We start from the raw sequence: 24,494 nt of genomic DNA on the forward strand, positions 1-24,494 counted from the left end.
GTGACCAGAACTATTTTTTACAAGGAACCAGATTAATCTAATCCCTTGTTGAGCTCTGCTAAATTGTAATCTCTATAAAAGAATGGTTTATTAACCTATAGTGCCACCTAGCAAAAACAAACATCCATTTTTAAAGGGGGCAGCCTACAATGGTATACTAAATAAAAAGAGAGAATGAAAATATTGCAAGCATGTATTTTAAGCACCCGGTGCAAGATTTATTTTTAAAATCAGCTTTGATGAGACATTACATTGATGAGTGGAATAATAAAGTTCTCAGAGAGATTCTGAAATTCTAGCATTCACATTTTGAAAGCGCTAGGCCAAATTCTCCACTGACTTGTATGCAGCATAACATCATTAAATTCAATGAAATTGTAGTGTATGGATAAAACCAAGGCAGAATTTATCCCATTATTGTAATTTTATGATATAAACCCCCAAACCAAGGAAATTCTTAATTGATTAAACCTACACTATCAAGGCACAATAGCATTAGTACCTTACCTGAAGACAATAGAAAGATTCCTTTGACTTGCCATGGCGCTAAAATACCTAATAAACTTGTTTTGTCTTTGCAACATAGGAATTTTGCTTCTAGGCCCGTGTGTGATTTGGGAAGCTCAGCATTCCATGGATTTTCATGTGGTGAATATTCCGACATAATAGTGAAGAGGATGCAAGTCAAACTTCATAGTGGATGCTGTTATAATAACCTTTTTCTACATGCAATCGCTTGGATAATTCACATAAATCCTGTTCCTGTATGGAGAATTTGCAAGAGCACCTTAAGTAACTGCAGTTGAAAATTTGACCTTTGCAGTATATTTTCTTCTATTTTTTGTAAGTTATAGTCCCATAAGTCCTTGTCTAGTTTACTTGGCAATATTGCTTAGTTCCCTCACTCTTTACCTATAACAAAGGTCTGGCTTTGCTTATGTCAAATTCTTCTTAGATTACTGGAAAATATTGTAAAGTTCAAATAGACACATGAAACTTGAGAGAGTGCCATTCACTTTTTGGAGACTGAAAATGTATTTGTGTTATCCTAAGCATTCACTTAGGCCATAATTCAGAAAACCAGTTAAGTATGGCTGTAATTTTAAGCATATGAGTTGTTTCATTGAATTCAGCTGGGACTACTAGGGCTTGAAGTTGCACGTCTTTAAGTGTTTTGTTAAATCAGCTCTTGGTTGGCAGTCTAGAAAATATCAGCATTCTAATAGTCAATAAAATGCATTCAAAAAAGCTCAGACTGTTCTTGGTATAAAATTTGGATTGTACACTCATCAGAGCAAGGAACTGTATCTTTTTTGTGTGTCTAAAAAGTGCCTACGTTTTCAGATCATCTTCAGCAGTTGCTTCTTTAATCACTGCTGCCTGACTGAAGCTGGAGTCACACCTCACACTTAAGAGGATGAAATATCATCCAAGAGCAGAATACAGAATTCAGATAATCCCATGAAAAACTGGAGGTCAGTGGGCTGATATGATAGATTGATTGGCCTTTCAGAAGATATGGAGTATGTTCCCCCCATTAAGGGAAAAAGCTACATGGAGTAGGCTACAACATCTTGAAGGCTTGAAGCCTTCCTATAATGAGAAATCACTTGCTAATCGACATACTTGTTTTTAATTTTTGTATTGTGGAATAAAGGATTCTTTTGATTCAAGATTCTTCAGTTAAAGCTACACAAAATCAAGGGGAATTCAGGGGCCCTTGAATGAGTCTTTGGGAGCAAAGATTCCCACTTTTCATGATGTATCTTACAATATTTCCCATTTGGCCGATTTGATGCATTAAGTTTTTGGATAGTTCCAATATTTTTTGGTTGGCTCTTACGCATCTGAAGCCTTGCTTTTTCACATGGAGCCCTTCAGGCCTTGGCACACAAGTAGAATATTGTTTGCTATAAAACAGGATGAATGTTTACATTTTGTTTCCTATTTGCTGATTTGATGCAAAGACTCTGGTTACAGAGATCTCCTGTATCAAATTGGGTAGGCTTTATTTGGTTGATTTTGCCTTGTATTTCTTTCAGTTTATGTATAATTTCTGCTAGCAATGGCAGATTGAAGTAAAAATGTAATAAAATGCTTTATAATGTTGATCCTTATTCCCATGCACTGGAATTAATATACCACCAGATTTAGGATCAGAGAGGAATTTTCCACCAAAGAATAGCAGTGAGAACCTTGTGAGTAGTGGATTTTCATTGCCTTTGGATAACTGAAGACCAATTGTTTGCTCACATCAAGTAGGCATCCAGACACACGATCAATTGCTTGGTATGCAGTGGGACCTTGGGTACTGATGAAGCTCTATCCTCCTCTTCTACATTTGTGTTTGGATTAGGTTTTCCTTCTTGCTACTACAATGACTAATAATTTTAGGTTTCTGTTTTCAGATTCCCAACAATTGACACCTCAGGGAGGCCTGATTTTCAGGAATCCATCCAGCCTCTGAAAAATTAAACCCCATTAATATATCTCATGACGGGAACCTAAAACTCACTAATCCAGTTGAAAATCTTGGCCTTAGATGTTTTCATTGTACTTTAAATTGAAAGAGGTTTAGCCCTGTATTTATACATTCATTACACCATTTCCTTCACAACAGAGTATATAGATTTGTAGTGCTAGGACCTATGGCATCTTATAATAAAGTAGATAGGGTATGGGTATACTACAATTTGTGCTATTAAATTATGACTTTTCAACTATAATATTGGTAATACTCCTTTTCTTTCCCTTTGTGCAGTGGAAAGATTAGTCACCACAGATAGGCTTTTTTCTCCCCAGAATGAAAAAGAAATCCATACCTTAATTAAAATCTTTAAAAGAATAATTTCTATGTGCAAGGGAAGAGGGTTCATCCTGCTTCCCTATTAGAGTTAGTTATTTCTTTCTCCCTGTCAGACAGGAATAGCTATTCAGACGCAAATATCTGTCCATGCAATTAAAGTTTTTCAGCACTCCGGGGAACATACAACCTACTGTTACAGCTAACAGATTATTGAGATTTTCAATGTTAATAAATATGAGGCCCTAGGACTTGGAAAAGGTGTTTTATGTCTTATCTTCTCTATACCCTACACTATCAATTTCTGAAAGCACTGCCCAGCCTTCACTACGGTCTTTTCCTTACATCTTCTACCAAGCTCTTTGTTGTGCACCCTTTCTGAACTAGAGCTTTTGGTCTTTTCAATGCTTACCCTTCATAACACTCTATTCATCTTCCCTGCCCAGAGAAACAAGACCAGTGCTGCCCAAGGGAGTTTCAAGGTATACCCCCAGCTGCAAATTCATATAGAGGCAACAACATCCATCATCAAATGTATGAATGAAATCTGAATACAGTAAAGAACTCCATATAAATTAAACTGACCAAAACCCCCAATATGTAGCACTTTTATAGTGCTTAATATTTTTAGATCAGTGTACAAACTATTTTATATTTTTACACTTCCTTTACACAAATTTTCAAAACTACTACTATTTAATTATATTATTAAATTTAATTGCAAATTTGTTTATTTTTTTAAAGCTGCTTCTAGAGCAGTCTACAAAGGTTCTTGTATAGTTGGTACTATAGAAATGTCATGAGACCCGGAGTTTAGCTTTATACTTGGCTGTATTCCAGGACCAGTCACTGAACAAGGAAGTGATCCTCTGTGATTTTGTTACTGTGAGTGTGGTAGCTCTACTGTTCTTGTCCTGGTGCAATGATAATTTGTCTTTCATAACACTCAACACTTACATCACACTTTTCATTCTCAGACAGCACTAGAAAGAGCAGCAGCTGTGAAGCAATATTATAGACATGAAAAGTAAAAATAAAATAAAAAATTAAGTGACTTGTCTAAAGTGGCCTTCATATAATCATAGAAATGTAGTGCTAGACGGGACATCAAGACATCATCTAGTACATCCCCCCTACACTGAGGCAGGATTAAGTATACTTAGACCATCCCCAACAGCTGTTTTGGCTAACCTTGTTCTTAAAAATCTCCAAGGACATGGATTCCACAGTCTCCCTAGGTAACCTGTTCCAGTGCTTAACTAGCCTTATAGAAAGTTTTTCTCAATATCCAACATAAATCCTCCTTGTTGCAGACTAAGCCTATTACTTCTTATCCTATTCTAAGTGGACACTGAGATCAACTGATCACCATCCTCTTCACAACTATCTTTTACACATGTTTGAAGACTTATGTTCCCCCTCAGCCTTCTCTGCTCTAGGCTAACCATGCCCAGTTCTTTCAAACTTTCTTCATATGTAATGGTTTCTAAACATCTTATTGTTGTTGTGCTCCTCTGGACTCTCTCCAATGTGTCCACTGTTCTTAGAAGTTTGGCACCCCAAACTGGACACTATACTCTCGCTGAGCCTTCACCACTAAAGAGCACAGCAGAACAGTTATGTCCCATGTTTTACATACGACATTCCTTTTGATACATCCCAGAATGACAATTGCTTTTTTTGAAACAGCATCACACTGTTGACTCATTTAATTTGTGATCCACTATGAACCCAGATCTTTTTCTGCTGTACTTTTTCTGCTGCCTACCCAGTTATTTCCCCTTTTGTACAAGTACATTTGATTTTTCCTTCTTAAGTGTAGTACTTTCAACTTGTCTTTATTGAATTTCATCTTCTTGTTTCAGACCAATTCTCCAGTTTATCAAGATCATTTTGAATTCTAGTTCTGTTCTCTGAAGTGCTTGCAACCCTTTCAGCTTGGTATCATCCCACTGGTCTAACACTGATGCATCAACCCTGAATGTTATCAATGGTGGAAGTGCTAGTGCAATTTTTACCACTGCACCCTTAAAGCTTTCTCCATCGTTAGTATCAAGGGAGCTGAAATGGTGCTAGCCCAGCAATAGTTAAATTGGTTAAGATTTTCAAAGGAAGTGCAACAAGTGAGTCACTGTCAGGACCAGAATTGCTACTCAGTAGTTCCCACATCCACGTTCAATTCATTACACCAAACATCCACAATTCAAACACAAAAAACCCTAGTGTATTATTTCTTTTATACAAACATGTAGAATGTTAACAAATTTCAATGTTAATGAATTTCAAAGATATACAGATTTTTTAGAAGTGAACATGGAAAGCACTTAATACATAACTTTGTGGTATCTTCTCCCCATTTTGTACATGCACCATAGTACTTACTCAACAGAGTAGGTGTGACGCTAGACCATTTAGTAGTAGAAATTTATTGTAATGTCTATTCTAATATTTAGAATGTTAGTACTGGGGAAATGATGGATCAATTTTGCTAGCCCAAGCCATAAGCCCCCCTCTGATATCCTTAGCCAATATCGAGCCAAGTCCTTTGTCAGGCAACTCCTGTAAAACTCGCACAGCTTTCTGGGAGTCATTTCCTAGTTTGCAAATAACATACACTGGGAAAGCTGTTTTGCCATTAGTTCTTTGCTTTTCTTCACATATTCTCTTTTCTAAAAATTTCATACATTCTTCATTTTTTCCCTCTAGTTTACTTAAAGGAATATGGACAGAGTGTACAAGACAACAGATGTCCACTTCTACCTGTGGACGAACATCTACCAGTATATGAGGGACTTGCTCATCTAGTAACTTTTTGTACTCCTCTACAGATATCCTTTCTTCACTGGGCAGTAGGCGTAAAGTTCTACACTTGTCTGTTGCTGATGAACCACAAAATGCTTCATAATCCTGTAGGCTGGTCATAGTTGGCTTGTCACCACAAATGGCACAGTCTGGTTTCTTGGGTCTTAACTTGATGTTGCGAAATCTGCCTTCAAGGGCATCGAACATCAGCATGAACTGGTTGAAGGTAGAACCTATTCCTGAAGCAATCTTCAGCACCTCCAAGGCCTGGATGCACCCCATGATGCCTGGCACAACGCCCAGGACTCCCCCATCTGCACAGTTGGTCACGGTCTCTGGTGGAGGAGGCTTTGGGAAGAGACATCGGTAGCAGGGTCCCCCTTGGTAGTTGTACACAACCAGCTGCCCCTCCAGCCGGAGGGCACTGGCTGATACAAGCGGCTTCCCAGCGAGGACACAAGCATCACTGACCAGGTACCTGGTGGGGACGTTGTCTGAGCAGTCGGCCACCACGTCGTACTGCCGGACCAGCTCCAGGGCAGTGCTGGGGCTCAGGGCCAGGTGGTAGGGCACATACTGCACCGTGGAGTTCAGCTGCCGCAGGGTGGCCGCTGCAGATAGGGCCTTAGGCAGCCCTTCCCTAGCCTCCCCGTGCAGGACCTGCCGGTGCAGGTTGCTCATCTCCACCACATCGTGATCCAGCAGCCCCAAGCGGCCGATGCCGGCGGCCGCCAAATACTGGGCCAGGGGGCAGCCCAGCCCGCCGCAGCCAACCACCAGCACGGCGCAGCGGGACAGGCGCAGCTGCCCTCGCACGCCCAGCTCGGGAAGCACCAACTGCCGGCTGTAGCGCAGGATCTCCGCCGGGCTGAGCGCGGTCCGAGCCCTCAAGGGGGGCAGCTCCGGCCCCGCCGCCGGCTCCTCAGCGGCCTCTCTCACCAGGACGCCGGCCAGCTGCCCCTGCAGGGCGCGCAGCTCCTGCTCCTTCCGGTCTATCTCGGCCCGGAGCCGGGCCGCCTCGCTGAGCGCCATGACCGGAGAGAAGGCCCAAGCAACCCGCGCCTAGCCCGGCCCGCAAAGCGCCACGAGGTGACGGACGCTTCCGCTTCCGGCCCAACACCTTAACCGGTCCGGCGACCGCGGGGCTGCTGAGCCCCCCCCGTTCCGCACACGTCGGTGCCACGCGCCGGGCTCGCTGGGCCTTGGCTGCCTCATTCCCCGAGCGTAGTAACCGCTCCCCTAGTTCCGGGTGCTTTCTGGCCCCGCCATGGCCGCGGCCGGCCTGAACCGAGCTCGGGATAAGTACTCGGTGCTGCTGCCCACGTACAACGAGCGCGAGAACCTGCCGCTCATCGTCTGGCTGCTGGTGCGGAGCTTCCACGAGAGGTACCCGGGGCCCGGCTTCCCCCGCCCACCGTGCCTGACTCCGCGCCCCCGCCCGGGGCCTGCCGGGCCGCGCCGCCGCCCCCTCCCCAGCACGGTGCTGCGTGTTCGCCGCGGTCCCTGTCCCCGGGAGCCTGCCGGACCCGGCGCCTCTGTGCGGGGATCCCTGCGGGGGCTGAACGTGCGCTGGCAGAGCACGGCTGCCGGCGGGGACGGGCCCGGCCAGCCGAGTTGCGGAGCCCGGCTTGGCCGCGGGTCGGCTGCCGTGGTAGCTCGCCAGGCTCCGGCCGTCGGGACAGGCTCCGCATTAGTAACCTCTCCAGCGTCACAGCAGCGGAGGCCGGGTTTTAGCATGTTCGGGTTGTGGTAGCGCCTAACCCAGGCCCCCATTGTGTCAGGGGTCACACCTGTAGAACAACAACGGCGGTGCCTGCCTCAGGAAGCTTACAATTAAATGTTCTTAACTTCTTCTGGGCCCGCTTTTTGGAGCTCTTTGGCTTTTCGCACAGTTACACGCACACACACACAAACACATTTTTGAAAATCTGAGCATAAATATTCATATAACTAGCTGGTCCCTGTCCATAAGAATTTATAAAGTACTAGCAATAGCCTAGAGGGATAATAAAGTCATTCATGGTGTGAAAACGTCTGCATTCTTTCTGTTAGCAGTGGAAAGTGCATCTAACAGTGAAGAGTTCCTTTTTTCCCCACTGATTATTTAGGGAAACAAAATTACTGTAAACAGAGTACGAATCTGGCATTTGTAATCAGCCCTGCACCGCTATGAAAAAAAATTACTAGATCAAGGGATCAGTGATTCTTTTAATATCCAGAGTCTCACAGGCTTGGGACTACAAATGAGTCTTGTAGTAAGATGATGAACAGGCTGTTACTGTTTCAATTTGCTGTGAAGCAACTGTATCTTAAGATGCAAATGAAACAGGAGTACATTAAAATATGTCTCTAAAAGCTGCAACTTTTTGTATTTTTGCTGCTAGTGGACCACTCTGCATTTTTTTCTTCTGTTTCAAGCCTTTTGAAACAACATAGCTGCTGAAATTGGCTTCCCACGTGTTCATTTCAAAATAATTGTCATTTCAGTGGAAGCAACTTTGAAATTATAGTCATAGATGATGGAAGCCCAGATGGGACATGGGAAGTTGCTGAACAGTTGGAAAAGATATATGGTTCAGATAAAATTGTGAGTGGTATGGTTTTTTTTTCTTTGCTTTTCTTTTTTGTTGGATAGAGAAGTATTTAAAGTGGTTAGAATGGGGGTTAGAGTTGGGGCTTCTGGGTGCAAGACCTGGCTTTCTTTATATCCCTGGGCAATGTGTTTTAATTTTTGTGACCCAGTTTACCCTACAATAAAATCATAGACTCATAGAAGTGTTTTACTAAAAGAGCTCTTAAGAGGCCATGATGATAAATGATGAGGATAGTAAGAATAGCAGCCTCACAGGGAATATTGTGAAGCCCCATGAATTAATGTTTACAAAATGTTTTCAGTACTTTGTGCACATGCACCCGGTCAAAGAAATTATGATGATTGTACTTGGCCTGGGCATATTTAAAAGGGAAGATGAGGAGTAGATAAAGCTGAATTTTACTTTCTTTGGCTGCAGGTGTGAGTAACTAGATAGATGTATGTTAGTCTATTCTTCATAATTTACTTCTAAGTAAATATACTAATTAATATGAAGAACCTTTTAACAGGATTGTTAAGGGTTTCTGTTCTCTGTACTACTCCAGAACAATAGCTTGGAATAAAGTGAAGTATATATGATGGGGTAAATATCACTTTAATTCATTCAGACTTTGAGCATTACAGATGCTTCCTTTCAGTGATAAAAGCAGATAACCATAATATGGTCTGAGAACTAAAATTTCAATTTCATAGTGTTCTGAGCAACAAAAAATGTAATATGTTTTATCTCCCTCTTTCCCCCACCTCTTGGGTCCATTAATTGACAGTTGTAAAGTTTCATTTTCTGGGACTGAAGTTTAAGATTGTGTTTGTGAATTAAAATAATATTTTTAAAGATTGTGTAAGGATAAGTGTGTATATGGAGTTTGGAGTTTTTTGTTGTATTTTCTATTGCTACTTTGTATAAAACAGTTATACCAAATGCAGAGCACTACAGTACTTGTCTCTAAGGCCCCCGATCTTGCAGTTGGATCCACATGAGCTGACCCTTGATATTGCGTGGAGTCCCATATAATTCAGTGGAACTCCATGCAGGCATAGACATCTGCTTACCCTGATCTAATGTCAGGAAAATAAGAGAGCATCAGTAAAAATCAGTTATGATTTCTTTGTAGTCCAGTTTTCTTTGCTTCCTGAAATTAATTGTAGGTAGTGAGCAAAATCAGTTCTGACTGATGCACAAAGGTCTATATTTAAAAAATTTGATGGTGCTTCCTGTTTATTAGGTAGTAACTGTATCCTGGTCTGAGGAAACTCCATTACTGAAGGTCAAGAAGTTTACTTTTGATTTTCTAAAATTGGCTGAGAAAAAGAGGAATTGAGATTCCTACACAGAGTCGTACAAAGATTTTTGGGAAAAAGAAAAGAGAATAAAATAACCACTCTACAGAAGTTCTAATGGCAACTGACTTTTTACAGGAGGTCTATCCTTGTTCTCCTTTGGTTTTCACACTAATGTTTATAATCTCACAGGCACTTATAATGGATCAAAAGAAGCCAAGATTTTCAAATCAAGGAGTCTAAAGTTAGCCAATAGTCCACATTTGGTTCACTCCAAAGTCCATATTTGGTTCACCCTATTCAGTGAGCACCCACCAACTCTTATTAATGTCAGTGGGAATTTTGAGGGGCTCAGCATTCTTGAAAATCAGACGGGAATCTAAATATGGACTTGAATGTCTAATGTTAGACTCTTTTTTTTAAAAAAAAACAAAAACAAACCTTGGCCTAGGAACCTAGACCTATGAGGTGCTGAGCTCCCTCTGATGACTTACTGATGATTTTCAGTAAGGTGACCGACTATTAAGCTGAATTGCACTTGTGTGTAAAAGTGTATATTCAGTACTGACTATTTTAAGTCACTCCAAGAGTTTGCTCAGATATTACCTCTTAATGTTTGTTGCCCCACAGAATTGGTGGGGGGGAAATTGTTCAGCTTTGTAAGAGGGTATTTCAAAAAGTGGGTATTGTGGGAGGAGAGGCTTAAGAAAACAGCCAGAATGTTACATAGAAGTTCTTCAGTAAAATTTAAAATAGATTGGCTTTTAATCTAGTTTATATATCCAGTTAATATGTTTCTGTTGAACCTGTCTTTCCTTAGGTGAATTTGATTCTGTGTAGTATCTAGATATTTAAAGGAAAAGAATCACTCTTTCAATATTGGTTCAGCATCTTGAGCTATGTAATGGTGGGATGTCACTGAAAGTGTGAGAAACTGTAGTCTCAGCTAATAGAACTTTATTAATTTATGACCTAATTTCCCCAAATATCTTGCAGCTTCTAAGGCCCAGAGCAAAAAAGCTGGGATTGGGTAAGTACTCATTAACTTCTGGTTTAGAGTAAAACTTCCTGCTATCTATTTTGTTTGGTTTTTAGTTTTAACATTCCATAGGAGGAGTCATAGTGGAACCCTCAGACAGAAATAAACGTTTTCATCAAGTAATTATAAGCAAACAAATGTGCAGTGATTAAAAAACCACACACGTTATATTATAGTGAACTTACAGCAAGTTCCCCACAACCTCAAACCTGCAAATTGTGGTCTTGGCCAGTCTACATAGTAGCAGGAAAACAGTTACTATGCTCGTCCTCCTTCCCCTGCTTCACCTACTTGTTACGCGGTCAGGTCCTAAATTTAAGCAAGTTGCCACTTGTAGATGGGCAGACTGCTGTGCCCACATGGTACCCCATTGACTCAGTGAAGTCACTAGGGTTCTGCGCAAGTGTAACAGTCTACTCATGTGCAGCAAATTGCAGAACTGGGATCTTAATTTGTTAAGGTCTTCAGAGCAGGAACTCTTTCCTACTGTGTGTTTGTATAGTGCTCATTGTGGCTTGAATCAATTTATTGGGACATGCTGGTACTACTGTAATTCAAATCATACATTTCCCTGAATGGTCCAGTCATGCAAGGGAGCACTATCCTCCCCTATTAAGTTCAGTGTGAATTTGAAGTCTTTTAGGCACATTACAAGAGTTCCTTATCACATACCAGGATGTAGTCCTAATTTTGAGGCCAATCCTGAACCACTGTAATCAATTCTAAGATTTCTGTGAATTTAAATGATCAAGATTGGATCTTCTGTAGCTCCACCATTGCCTCATTACTACTACTCAAGGAATATGCAGACCATGTCTGTTTTTCACGGTTATTTTTTAAAAAAGGCAAAAATTAAGCGTTTGATAATTTTCTTACTCAAATGAAAACATTTATCACAAAACATACTGGAGGAAGGTTAGTCATGCCAGATTTCTTCACCTCCAGTAATTGAAATGGAAAAAGCAATGGAACACAACTTACCTACTTGACTTAATGAAAATCAGTATTTGTCTCTTACTGAATCTCTTGACACCTCCCTCTCCCACAAGCTGGTGAAGTATTTCCAGTGCCCTGTTTATTGAATATTGTGCAGTTAATCTACTTGTCCCACAGGAAATGTTTAACTATGGCATGTGCCAATACCCAAAAGAAGAACAAAGTTCTAAATCTTGGTACTGAATTGTCTGTATTTAAATTCACCTTTTATATCAGATTGCATTTCTCATTTAGATATGAGCCCTTAAAAAGCCTAAGTATCTTTTATTTTCTGCCTAATATTTATCTTTACCTTGGTTGTAATGCTCTGTTCCGTGTTTCAAAGAACAAAATCCTATATTTATTTATATTTATTAAAATTGGCTTGGTTCTGGGTTTTTAATGCACCCTGTCTTTCCTATAATAAATATATTTACCAATTATATACACTGCATGGATCAGCTACATTCCTGGCTTGTAATTTTGCAAACATCATGAGAAAGAGACAAGAGATGAGCTGTTCATTAACTAGAAGTAGAATTCCCTGTGTAAATGCTTGATATGGGCACCAAGGTCCACATCTGGATGCATGCTTTTTAAAAACTGACATCTACCTTTTGGAAAATTTCTAGGAGGACAGCAAAGTTAATCTGAGGTAATGAAGAGCCGGTGCCAGATTTTGATTTCAGTTATGCCATTGTAGCTTTATTGGAAAAAATGTGGACTTAAAACAGCATCACTGAGATCAGAAAGTGGCCTGCTTGAGGAAAAACTTGGATACCTTAGCTTGTTCTTTCTCTTATTGATATAGATGAACTGATTCACATAATGTGGTTAAAACAAAAAAAATGTAAATTGAGGAAGGAAAGATTTTAAGCTTAGGCATCAGATGGAGCATTTTCATAAATGTTGACCGACTGAACAAAGTAGAAGTTAATAAGAAGTATGTTTAAGGTCAATGGTAAAATTTTCAAAAGCATGTGAGTTAGTTAAGTGAGTAAGTCTATTTTCAAGTAGTTTAGGCACTGTGGAAAATCTTACCTGTATTGGCTATCCATTTACCAAGTCATGTTTTTCTGGTTATTTCTACTGCAGTGAAGTTTGTCCTGCAAAGTTTTAGGCTTTTGGAATCTAGTACTGAAATTATTGGAGAAACGGCAATCTTCAAACATTAAGATGATTTTTATATCCTATTTTTTTAAAACAAAAACCTCAGGAGTATTTACTTAATCCACATTTGTAATATAATTTTGAGACTTTGTAGAAAGATTGAATTTGGTTAGAGACCTGTGTGCATGTTAAGATAGTGATGAAATTATTTCTATGATGTCTTTATCAGGCACTGCTTATATTCATGGAATGCAGCATGCCACAGGGAATTTCATTATTATTATGGATGCGGACCTCTCCCACCATGTAAGTTTTTATATCTTGTGTGGTCTTTTTTTTGTAAGTGTTTTTAATTAATTGTTACTGACTGTTTTTTCTTTTTCTTCTTTTCCCACCCATCTGCCTGTTTTCAGCCAAAATTCATTCCAGAGTTCATCAGGTTGGTACCATTTTTAATATTTGGAGTATAACTTTTAAGCTGTTGAAGTTACATGTTAATATTTGAATACCTTCCATTACTGTATGGCTACCTCCATTTGAATACCTTCCATTACTGTATGGCTATTGCATCACAAAAACTGTTTCAAGGCTTAGCACCAACTGCAACAAGAAATGTAGTCATGGCAAGGAGTTGGGTGGCTCTGATAAGACCCAAATATTTCTAAAGTACCAGTACCACCGACATTAACTCCAGCAAAATTCCCATAGACTTCAATGGAAGTTTTATTTGCTTAAGGACTACAAGAACATGTCTTTAAAGGAAGAAAGAATGTGTTACTAAGCACTTATTTTTCTTTTTAACTGGTTTTACTTTGAAAAGTAACTTAGTAAAAATGGTATCTTCTTACTCTACAGTTCTGCTTCAAGTGTGCAGTTAGCATTAAAGATGCTGAGTTGAATGACTAAATAAAGTTTTTTACTCCTGTTGTCCTTGCAGGGGCTAGGATAGTGGAGAGAGAGAGCTGGATTCTAGTCCTGCTAGTGCATCATCAGTAGATGTGTTTAATAAGTTACACCTTTGCAAACTAGTTACAGGCGATGGGGTTGCACAGGTGTAATTGAGGTGGAGTTTAGTTTACAAGTGATGATGCACAAGAAGGAGAGATCCTAGCTTAATTTTTGCAGGGCTTCCAGTTCAAAGAAAAAATATCTTTTGTACTTGCACACTGAGGATATTTGATATTGAGTCACTGATAAACAATAACCATGAAACTCCGCAATGGAATTATTAATTTTCAGAGTAGAACCAGACTTTAAATTTTGTGAGATAGCTAGATAGAACAGTTACAACTATTATTTATCATTTTGAGATAGAGGTATATATGTAGTTAAAAGATCAGTCAAAAAAATTTAAAGACTAAAACTAGATTTTATTTTACAAGAACAGTCCCTGAACAAAAGTTTTGTTTTCCACATGAGTCAGTGATCTGTTAAAAGTTGCAGTACCCAGTTACAAAATAGAGTTAACTCTCACTAATTATGGAAGATTTTTTTTCCTTAACGTTAAAAGTTGTATCAAAAATAATCGAGAGCAAGTACCTTCAAAGTTAAGGGTGTCACTCTGTTTATAATTTTCCTCTTTCTGGGATGTAATGCAGAAGATCTCAAACAAAGGATTCTATATAATATTCTGAAGAGCTAGGTATAGTGAGGGGCGCAGGATAATGTCAGACTTATCTTTCAATTTCCTTGTTACTGTCGGTTTGTGGTGGTGGTTAAATATTTTAATATGTTGTTTTTTTTAAATCTCCATTTTACATTGGAGTCTAATTTTTCTTTTTCCTTTTTAAAATAAGTAGGTCTAGATAAATTATTCATGAAGCAGTCTTTGAAGTTCTATGAGATGTTCTGAAATAGTCCTGCTTTTTAAGAATGTAAAGAGAGTAGTTTAAAAAGGTATATAAATGTAACCAACATAATTATCGCCTTCATGCCAATTTCTATCCTACCTTGTTTGAAGGTCTATACAATATAAATTTGCTTTAAACTAATACAGTGACTTTTCATGTTTGAAATAAATTGTATTTCCTGAAGAAAGCAAAAAGAAGGTAACTTTGACATTGTGTCTGGAACTCGGTATAAAGGAAATGGAGGTGTGCACGGCTGGGATTTGAAAAGAAAAATAATCAGGTTAGTATTTTTACCTATATATTTGCGGATAAGAAAATTACTGCTCAAACTTTTTTCAAGAATTTCAAAGAAAAGCACGCTCAACCGATAAATCATCATGCCTTTCATCTCTGGGACTCCCCCTTCCTGGGAGTTCAAATTGCAGTTCTGCGTGAACTGGATTACATCTCAAATGACTAGGAAAGAATTTCCAGTGGTTAAGGCATTATAACATCAGACTTGGGAAACCCAGCTTTAATTCCTTGCTCCATCAGAGACTTGCCCAGGATCATACACACAAAAGTTACTTAGCCTCTCTATTCCCCATTCGTAAAATTAGGATAATAGTACTTCTCTACATCCCAAAGATGTTGAGAATAAAGATTGTGAGGCACTAAGATAAAACAGTGATGAAGGGACGTATAAGTAGTTTAAACAGAACAGTACTTCTCATCACAAAATCCTATTTAATAATAGAATAGAAACTTACATGCTTTGACATTTTCTGGATAAGAGAACATCAAGAAAGAACTTAACCATGTGATCTTTTTGGGGAAATTGGACTACTTCAGTCAGAGTTGGAACACTACTGTGGGTAAATCTTCACTGTATCAATTTGGGACAGTTTTTGGCCTTGCCACCTATAGAACACTAGCTTCTACTGCTACATTTCTTCAAAGTTCATAGGTGTGTACCTTTATATTGAAAGGCTGTGCTGGCCTTTCCCCCGGACAGTAAACCACTTGCTCTCTTTTTGGTTATAATATTGTCTTTCATTTATTAAGCGTTATCTAACATAAGCTTTCATGTTAAAATTTATTACCAATCTATATAAACCATTCCTTAGATCTTGCCAGAAAGTCTAATACAGTTCTAACCATAGACAGTTGGAAATCTTTTTTTTCCTAAAGAGAAGACAAAATAAAAATGCTATAAGTCACATATGAACATGAGATCAGCTTCTGAATTCTGTGGTGGACTTGTAATCACTGAGGGCTGAATCAGCAGGGGTAGATTTCTCCCCCCCGCCCCCCTCCCATATAAAATCTTGCTCTTCTCGAATGTGTCTGAGGTCTGTTCACTCTAAACAAGTCTGAATCAGTTGGCCCTCAAAAGAATTGGGAGCAGAAGCCCTGGTGTCATTTTGAAAAGGAGTTGGCACCACACCTATTATGTTTAGGGTTTTTTTATTTTAATGGCTAGAATAACTACTCATCTTTTTATGAGAGACAAAGGTGGGGAGGTAATATCTCTTATTGGACCAACTTCTGTTGATGAGAGTGACAAGTTTTTGAGCTTACACAGAGCTCTGTGTAAGCTTCAGCTGATGTGGGTGCTTTTTCCTCTTGGGTTTAAGTCAGACCCCACAGGAACTGATGAAGATAGAACAATCATTCTTAGATTGGAAACTGTGGTAGAGTTTAGAGCGATATAATATTGCAGCCCGGTTAAATCTGAAGAGAAGAGCTGCATTCTTTGAGAGGGATTACTTGTTTGCTAGCTAATTGGATAAGGTAAAAACTAAATGGGAACCCCAAACCAAGAGTTGGATACCTCAGAATAAATGGAAATGCTTTTTTTGTACACTTCAAACAATTCACATCAGTCTCTTAACTTATTAATAAGTTTCTGATAATTAAAAACAATCAGAAATGGCAGGATGAGTTATCCTCATCTTCCTGCCAACCAAACCAAACTGACTAGAGCAAAAGCCTGGAGGAAGTGGAATGTACTGATTCCATTCATATATTGGCTATATATAATTACTGTCTAGTTTCCAAAGTGTGCTTGGAGCTACAGAGTTATACATGAAGTCATGCCCCCTTACAGTTGTGAGACTTTAGGAATGACTTGCCCACAGTCACAGCGGAAATCTTCCTGAGCCAGGAACTGAACACAGATCTTCTACATCTAAGTTCAGTGTCCTGTCTGCTAGGCCATCATTCTCCTCCCCTTACAGGCGAACATTATCCAAGCAGAAGACTAATCTGTCTAAAATTATATTGCAATATAATTTTAATTGCAGTTTGCTTTACAGAGCAGTATAATGTGTGGTTGTATATGATAATTCTACTATAAACATGTAAAAGGATAGTAAATCTGGCTTTTAAAAACAGTGTTTTGTTTTTTAAAGAACATTGTTATCTGTATATTCACTTCCAGTTGCAAAGCAAAATGTGTATTTACTGATGTAAATGTTTTTTACTTCAAATTCCACATTTATTAATCCAGTCTAGTGCAGTGAAAACCTATTTAGCTATATAACTTTCCATATAAAGCAATAAAATCTTGCCTTTTTTATGTTAAAATGGTAAATTCTTTTATGGAAACCCTGCTTGTGCTTTCTAAACTTTTGTTTTTATTGGTTATTGACATGTGGTTATTGACATGCATATCTTTTTTGATAGTCGTGGTGCCAACTTTGTCACTCAGGTTTTGTTAAGACCAGGTGCATCAGATTTAACAGGAAGTTTCAGGTACATGGCTCATTTGTTTTGTTTTTGTTTTTGTTTTTTTAATAACTATGAAGTTGTATTAAAATTTTCTCAATTGTTATCCAAGAATATGTAGTGGGAACTATGACATCTATTCGAGTAAAGAAAGATGGATTGGAGTTATAAAACTTTCTAGTGACTATTTTTAAACAGTATTTATGTGGTTAGGCTGCTAGTACAATGCCTGTACATGTTATCTTTGTATCTGAAATCCAAAGTTTTGCCACAGGTTTCGATTTCATTTCAATTTACAGGTTATACAGAAAGGAGGTCTTGCAGAAACTAATGGAAAAATGTGTTTCTAAAGGATATGTCTTCCAGATGGAGATGATTGTTCGAGCTAGACAGTTAGGATACACTATTGGAGAGGTACAGTAAGAGCATAGAAAATCACATTTCAATTTTATACTGTAAATGTGGGTATGGGCTATTAGAAGCAAAGAAACTGCCAAGCAAGAACTCCTAGGAAGTGTCATTGCAGCTATGGGCTGGGATTTTCAAATGAGCCTAAGGGGGTTATGATCGCAACTTTACTTCTCCAACATAATTAAATCCCACACTTGCAATCATAGCTGATTTTTTTTTTTTTTTTGCCACCTTTGACTCACTCTTCAGACCTTCCCCTCCTTCTTCCCCTTGTTTCTCTGTGCAGGATCTTGCATATTTCTTCTAAGAGAAAATTGACAAAATATAATATGACCTTCTCTGTCCCCTTGGTTTGCTTTTCCTTCCCCTCCTGTAACTCTCTTTCCTCCTTTTCTCCTGTCAGATGCAGAAGTTTCTCATCTGCTGTCTTCCACTAACCTCTCCACTTGTCCCAGGGTCCCCAACCCATCCCAACTCTTGATCTCCCTTGCACCTACTCTTAGCTTCCATTGTCCGCTTGCTAAATTTTCAAACCTCTTTGTAGTTTCTCACAATTGGAAGGAGCTCTCTGAAAACATCCGCAAAGTTACCTCATTATCCTCCTTTAAAATCTCCTTAAAACTCTCTTTTGCAAGGATGCCTAAAAAATACTTGACAACAGTTAGGCTGCTGGTACACTGATATAACTGCTGATTATGCTGACCAACAATGTCTTATTGTTTGCTTGTACTTCCCCCTTCTGTCTGTCTGCCTCCTGTCTTATACTTAGATTGGGGCAGTGACAGTCTTATGTTCTGAGTTTGTATAGTGCCTAACACAATTGGGTCCTGGTCCATGGTTGAGGCTCCTAGGTGCTATGGTAATGCAAAAATTAATGATGATAAATCCTCAAGTTCTAGGCACTCATGACACATTTTAAAATGTATAAATGTAGTTTAAATCATATATATTAGAACCATACAAATATTTGTTGTTTCTGACAGATTCTTCCTGGAAATGCTTATCTAGATACAGATCTTTAAGGCCCTGATTTTCAGAAAAATCGGGCACATAAATGTGCATGCAGATTGGGTAATTGCAGATGCTAGGATCTAAATTAGGCACGTTTGTGTGTATGTGTATGCTCACACCATTTCAAAATCTGCATGTGAAGATTAGGATTTCAGTTCTGTGCATACTTTAAAATTCAATAGTAGTCAAAGTTTAATATGACATAACTTGGCCATGAAAAGAAAAAGATAGTTGAGATCTACCAACTCAAAAGAGAACAGTTGTGTGGTGTGTAGCAGAGTTGGCATATGCCGTACCTGGATGGTCTCCTATGCTTCTCTGTTTTATTTTGCTGCTCTTTTGTACCAGGTGTGAAATTCACTTCAGTGCACAGGATGCACACTCTGGTGGTATCAGGGTTACAGCCTTTGCACTATGTAAATCATCACCATTTAAAAATATGACATACTCTTGAACAAGAAGGTGTAGTCCAGCAACAGTTTAAGAGGCAAATTCTAATTCTGTAGAGGAAATTGTACCCTAAGATACCATGATTTTGTAGTCACAAGCTATCCAACATGTTCTCTTTTCACTGTTCATAGAATGCCGTGCCACTTTAAGCATCCTGCACTGACTTCCTCTCCAGCATGGAGTTACTGATATTTTTTTTCCTTCCTATCCCAGCTAAATATAACTGTTGAGGTGCTTGTCAATGTTGTCAAAGGGATCCTAGTGAGAAAGCTAGGGGAGTTTGTTGGATGTCTTAGTTTATGTTCTTCTTTGGCTAGCTGTTCTTGTTGTGAGAAGTAGAACTGTATCTACCAGATGATTGCCTTGGCCTCTCTTTTGGCATAGGCAGCTGTGCCTGGAGATGAGACATACTCAGTTCTGGCACAATAACAAGGGCGTGGTGTGTATTTATATTACACATGCCAGCTGATTTCTGATTGAAACTGCCAGTTGAGTGCAGATCCAAATTTTTTATTTTATATGCTTCTGCAGAGATAATTTTGTTGAATTTGGGCCCTGGAGTATTCTTATTTTACACATCCTTTTCTATTCGAATATTAAGAGTTCTTATAGAATTGTAGGACAGGAAGGAACCTTAATAGGTCATCTAGTCCAGTCGCCTGAACTGAGGCAGGACTAAGTATTATCTAGACCATCCCTGACTGGTGTTTGTTTAACCTGTTCTTAAAAATCTCTAATGATGGAGATTCCACAACCTCCCTAGGTAATTTGTTCCAGTGCTTAACTACCCTGACAGTTAGGAAGTTTTTCCTAATGTCTAACCTATGTCTCCCTTGTTGCAATTTAAGCCCATTGCTTCTTGTCCTGTCCTCTGTGGATAAGGAGAATAATTTATCACCATCCTCCTTACAGCATACTTTTACGTACCTTGAAGTCTATGTCCCCTTTCAGTCTTCTCTTTTACAGACTAAACAAACCCTATTTTTTCAGTCTTTCCTCATAGGTCATGTTTTCTAGACCTTTAATCATTTTTATTGCTCTCCTCTGGATTTTCTCCTGTTTGTCCAGATCTTTCCCAAAGTGTGGTTTCCAGAACTGGACACAGGACTCCAGCTGAGGACTTATCTGTGCTGAATAGAGTGGAAGAATTACTTCTTGTGTCTTGTTTACAACACTCCTGATAGTACATCCTAGAACAATGTTTGCTTTTTTTGAAACAGTATTTATTACATTTTGACTCTCATTTAGTTTGTGATCTACCATAACCCCCAGATTATTTTTTGCCATACTTCTTCCTAGGCAGTCGTTTCCCATTGAGTATTCCTTCCTAAGTGTAGTACTTTGCATATGTGCTTACTGAATTTCATCCAGTTTATTTCAGACCATGTCTCCAATTTGTCAAGATCATTTTGAATAGTAAACGTGTCCTCCAAAGCGCTTGTAACCCCTTCCAGCTTGGTATCATCCGCAAACTTTTAAAGTGTACTCTATACCATTATCCAAATTATTTATGAAGATATTGAATAGAACCACACCCAGGACAGATCCCTATGAGACCTTACTCAATATGCCCTTCCAACTTGACTGTCAATCATTGATAACTACTCTCACTGTTTTCCAACCAGTTGTGCAACCACTTTGATAGCTTCCTCTATGCTATATTTCCCTAGTGTGCTTATGAGAAGGTCATGTGAATCAGTATCAAAAGCCTTACTAAAGTCAAGATGTATATCATATACTGCTTCCCCCATCCACAAGGGTTCTTGCCCTGTCAAAGAAGGATGTTAGGTTGGTTTGGTGATTTGTTCTTGTTATCTTCTAGCTGCTTACAGACTGATTATTTGTTCCATTATCTTTATGGATACCAAAGTTAAGCTGGCTTGTCTATAATTCCCTGGGTTGTGTTTATTCCCCTTTTTATATTTGCTCTTTTCCAGTTCTCTGGGATCTCCCGCATCCTCTATGAGTTCTCAAAGAAAATGGCTCAGAATCTCTTCAGCTAGTTCCTTAAGTATTCTAGGATGTATTTCGTTAGACCCTGCTGACTTAAAGACATCTAACTTGTCTAAATAATTCTTAACTTGTTATTTCTCTACTTTAGCTTCAGATCCTGTCCCAGTTGCGCAGATGTTCACTATGTTAGTCATCCCATTGCTGCTAATCTTTTTGGAGAAAACTGAAACAAAAAGCATTTAACACTTCTGCCATTGCTCCATTTTTTTCTGTTATTGGGGTTCCCTCCTCATTGAATAATGGACCTGCTTAGTCCTTGGTCTTCCTCTTTCTCTAATGTATTTATATCATTCTGGCAAAATAATGGACAGAAGTACTTGGGTGAAGCAATATGTTTATAACCTTTCATGAACGGCAAGTGAATTTGGACAATGTTTGTATAACTGAAGGAACTCGAAATTATGTATTTTAAGCAACTTTTTTTCTAAGAATAATATAACAGCTTGTTGAAGATCCATAGACCCAAGTGGATGTTGCATACCAAATGTGCATTGATTACAAGTACTGTATACAGCTCTGTTATGTCAGTGAAGTTGAGCAGAAGGCCACTTCATGATCCCTCCTCTTGCCAATGATGAGGAATTGATGTTGGAGCATCAAGGAAGTACTTGTTTAATTCTGCCACTTCCAGTTGTGGCAATCTCTGCCTAAACCACCTCAATGGACATTTGCCTCACTGATCCAGAGGAAATTTAGACAAGGAGGTTGGTTGGGACTTCACAGCACGTTGCGAGCCCTTGGGTGTCCAGTTCACCGATCCTGTCTTTGAGAACAGTTTGTTCAGAAATGTGGCTAATGATAGAGTAATATCTTTAGTGGCTAATGATAGAGTAATATCTTTAGACTTGTCCCTAGGTGTGATCCACAATACACTCTAGTATCTCAACCGTGAGACACAGTTAAGACTGATGGTAGAACAGTGATGATAAAGAAAGCAGCATGATCCCAGATATTTGCCCCATTTCCCTTACAAGTGTGTTCTCACAACTGTAGGTAAAGTGCTGGGCATTCCTTTAAGCCTTTCTCTCTGTTTCTGTGGCAGCTCTTAATGTAGTTATCCAGGAGGGAAGCTCACTTAATCAGGGCTGTGAGCTCAGGCAGCAGCTCGCAAACCTAAGCTGCTCTTTTCTTCTCCTTTTACTCCTGAGGCACTAAACAATGAGAGCACAGGCAGCCCAGATGTGTATGAGACTGTTAATGGACATCAGTCCTATGCAACATGTAGCCTTCTGGTGACGGATCAGAAAGGGATTAAAAAAAACAAACGACAAATCCACACTAAAGGGGGAAAAAATGGAAGACAAAAAAACAGCACAGTGAGACCAGACACAACTATACCTGGCACAGCATTCAGGGACATCAGAAGATGGCATTCATCCACAAATCAATTGCTAGGAGAGGCTTCAACAACAAAAGTTAGGAACCACCAATGCAGATTCTACCCATCTTTGGAGACTTCAGGTGTTGTTGCTAAGTCTCTGTCAACCTGAGTCTTCTATTCTGGTCTCCGTGTGGAAAAGCACAGTAGCTTTGCTAACACAACCAGCACACTACATATTTAAATCTTTAATAGTTTCACTTTTTAAATGATGATGTGCTGTGTTCTGAACATACTGATTGTGCTAAATGTAACATAAAATGCATAATAGATTTAAAGCTGTGTTTTCTTTATATTAATGAAGTTAAATTCCTAAAATAATTAGAATAAATTGTTCTTGTGGTTTTTGTTTTTTAAACAGGTTCCTATATCATTTGTGGACCGTGTCTATGGTGAATCTAAACTGGGAGGCAATGAAATAGTGTCTTTCTTAAAAGGACTGTTAACTTTGTTTGCAACTACATGATAAGAGCTCACCCTAAGTTAATTCTTATTTAAAATGCAACATTCTCATGAGTTAAATTTAATTTTTAAAATATATTCAATTGTGCAAGCTTGCTGCTTTGCCTAGTGACCAGGAAACCCATCGCCTATTTGTGATTAAGTGAACCAACCATAATAAAGCAAATAAACTGTATCACAGAATATTATTTTCAAATTAAATGAACTAGTGTATTTATGAACAATGTATAATAATGAAAACCCACGCAGTACTGTTTTTCGTACGAATAATGAAGTGTTAATAAATTAGACCACACTTCAGTTCTGTGCTATACATTTTTGTTGAAAAGTGTCATGATACCTCTTCCTATTACGTGCATGAAAATTATAAAGTGTGCAAATTAGCAAGAGCCTGCTGTATACAGAAAGATGCAGTTTTTCTAAATTGTATTCTGACAAAATATTTTTTCTTTATTCCAGACTAATACTGAAAATTTCAGTCAGACATACTGTGTTAAGAATAATACACAAATAAATCCAATTGATCTTTTGCATAAAGCTTGGTTGCATGCTTACATTATTAATTTATCATCTTATTCATGTTGAAGTTAAGAATGGCTTTAAAAGAAGAGGAAAGTAACAATGGAAAAAACAGGATTTATCTTATCTTTGCCTTGTGGTTTGTAGATAATTGGGGTTTTATACATACTTGTACCAATAGCTGTCCCTCTTTTTCCCAACAAAAGTCTACATAGAATGTCAGACCATTTCTACAAAACTTACAGGGGAGCTGGAGAAAAGTAAGACTATGTAAAATGACACAATGTTGAGTTGCTTAGGAATTTCCTAATACAAATGCTTACAGGGACTTGTTTTTTGTAAACATGCTATTAGACAGGAGTGATAGAAACAGAAGCCTCTTTAAAACAGAAATATGAAGATATACAAATGTGGACTACTCTAGTTTTTTATGATTATAGATAATTTTTTCTTTAACGATCTGATACTCTTTGAACTTTTATTTTTTAAAAAGAGAGACCCATCCCACCCAAACCCATGGTGACACAGGCCCCAATTCACTTATCTCTGAAATCAATAAAGACCCCTCCTGTTGACTTCATGTGGGAAGGCTCTAACCAATAGTTCTCCATGCAGAAGTTGTATTTGTTCTAGAAGCTGTTTAATGAATTTGTTGAACCTGTTGAATGAGAGCACAGTTCTATATTTTTTTTGATGTTTCACTGATGACTTTTAGGTGGTGGAAGCTTCAAAATCCTGTTTTGTGGAGTGCAATCAAACATTCGTGGGGGAGGAGGAAAGCAGAGGATACTGTTGTTCTAAGAATGTTAAATATAATTAAGACAAGTATGTCTCAGCCTCTGAAAAGAATTGGCTGTAAAGTACAAATACCAAATTATATGTAAAATAGAGTACTATCTAGTTGTGAATTGTAATAGAGTGTATAATTGGTACCAATAAAAAATACGTTCATTAGAAAAATTAGAGTGGGGGGAGACAAAGCAGCCAAAGAATGAAATAAAACTTCATTAAATATAATTATTTTTATTTAATTGTTTGCATTCTTTTATCTTGGTAGATATAAACATCTGATCTATGGTTCTAGTTAA

General features: G+C 38.6%; 2 protein-coding genes across 3 annotated transcripts; one reads left to right on the top strand and one right to left on the bottom strand.

The window, feature by feature from the left end:
• Window positions 1-5,005: 5,005 nt before the first annotated feature.
• MOCS3 (molybdenum cofactor synthesis 3) lies at window positions 5,006-6,637 on the bottom strand. Its single transcript, XM_007059849.4, has one exon. It carries the CDS (start codon window positions 6,635-6,637, stop codon window positions 5,261-5,263), a length of 1,377 nt encoding a protein of 458 aa, XP_007059911.2. The 3' UTR covers window positions 5,006-5,260.
• A 219-nt stretch (window positions 6,638-6,856) lies between these two features.
• Window positions 6,857-24,437, top strand: DPM1 (dolichyl-phosphate mannosyltransferase subunit 1, catalytic). 2 transcript variants are annotated; one of them, XM_037915348.2, is made up of 9 exons: window positions 6,857-6,991; window positions 8,093-8,192; window positions 10,476-10,509; window positions 12,833-12,909; window positions 13,017-13,042; window positions 14,638-14,733; window positions 17,121-17,189; window positions 17,462-17,576; window positions 22,787-24,437. In XM_037915348.2, the coding sequence occupies exons 1-9, from the start codon at window positions 6,873-6,875 to the stop codon at window positions 22,889-22,891; spliced, it is 741 nt and encodes a 246-aa protein (XP_037771276.1). In that variant the 5' UTR covers window positions 6,857-6,872; the 3' UTR covers window positions 22,892-24,437. The 2 variants fall into 2 exon arrangements, with proteins under 2 accessions (XP_037771276.1, XP_037771277.1); XM_037915349.2 differs by lacking the exon at window positions 17,121-17,189.
• Window positions 24,438-24,494: the final 57 nt, after the last annotated feature.

The sequence above is a fragment of the Chelonia mydas genome, chromosome 13 (genome assembly GCF_015237465.2).
Source record: "Chelonia mydas isolate rCheMyd1 chromosome 13, rCheMyd1.pri.v2, whole genome shotgun sequence".
Taxonomy (NCBI): domain Eukaryota; kingdom Metazoa; phylum Chordata; order Testudines; family Cheloniidae; genus Chelonia; species Chelonia mydas.

Coding starts and splice junctions, on each gene's coding strand:
- MOCS3 (XM_007059849.4), bottom strand. CDS start 6,637: ATGGCGCTCAGCGAGGCGGCCCGGCTCCGGGCCGAGATAGACCGGAAG.
- DPM1 (XM_037915348.2), top strand. CDS start 6,873: ATGGCCGCGGCCGGCCTGAACCGAGCTCGGGATAAGTACTCGGTGCTG. Junction 17,190..17,461: donor GATTTAACAGGAAGTTTCAG/GTACATGGCTCA, acceptor TTCAATTTACAG/GTTATACAGAAAGGAGGTCT. Junction 17,577..22,786: donor TAGGATACACTATTGGAGAG/GTACAGTAAGAG, acceptor TTTTTTAAACAG/GTTCCTATATCATTTGTGGA.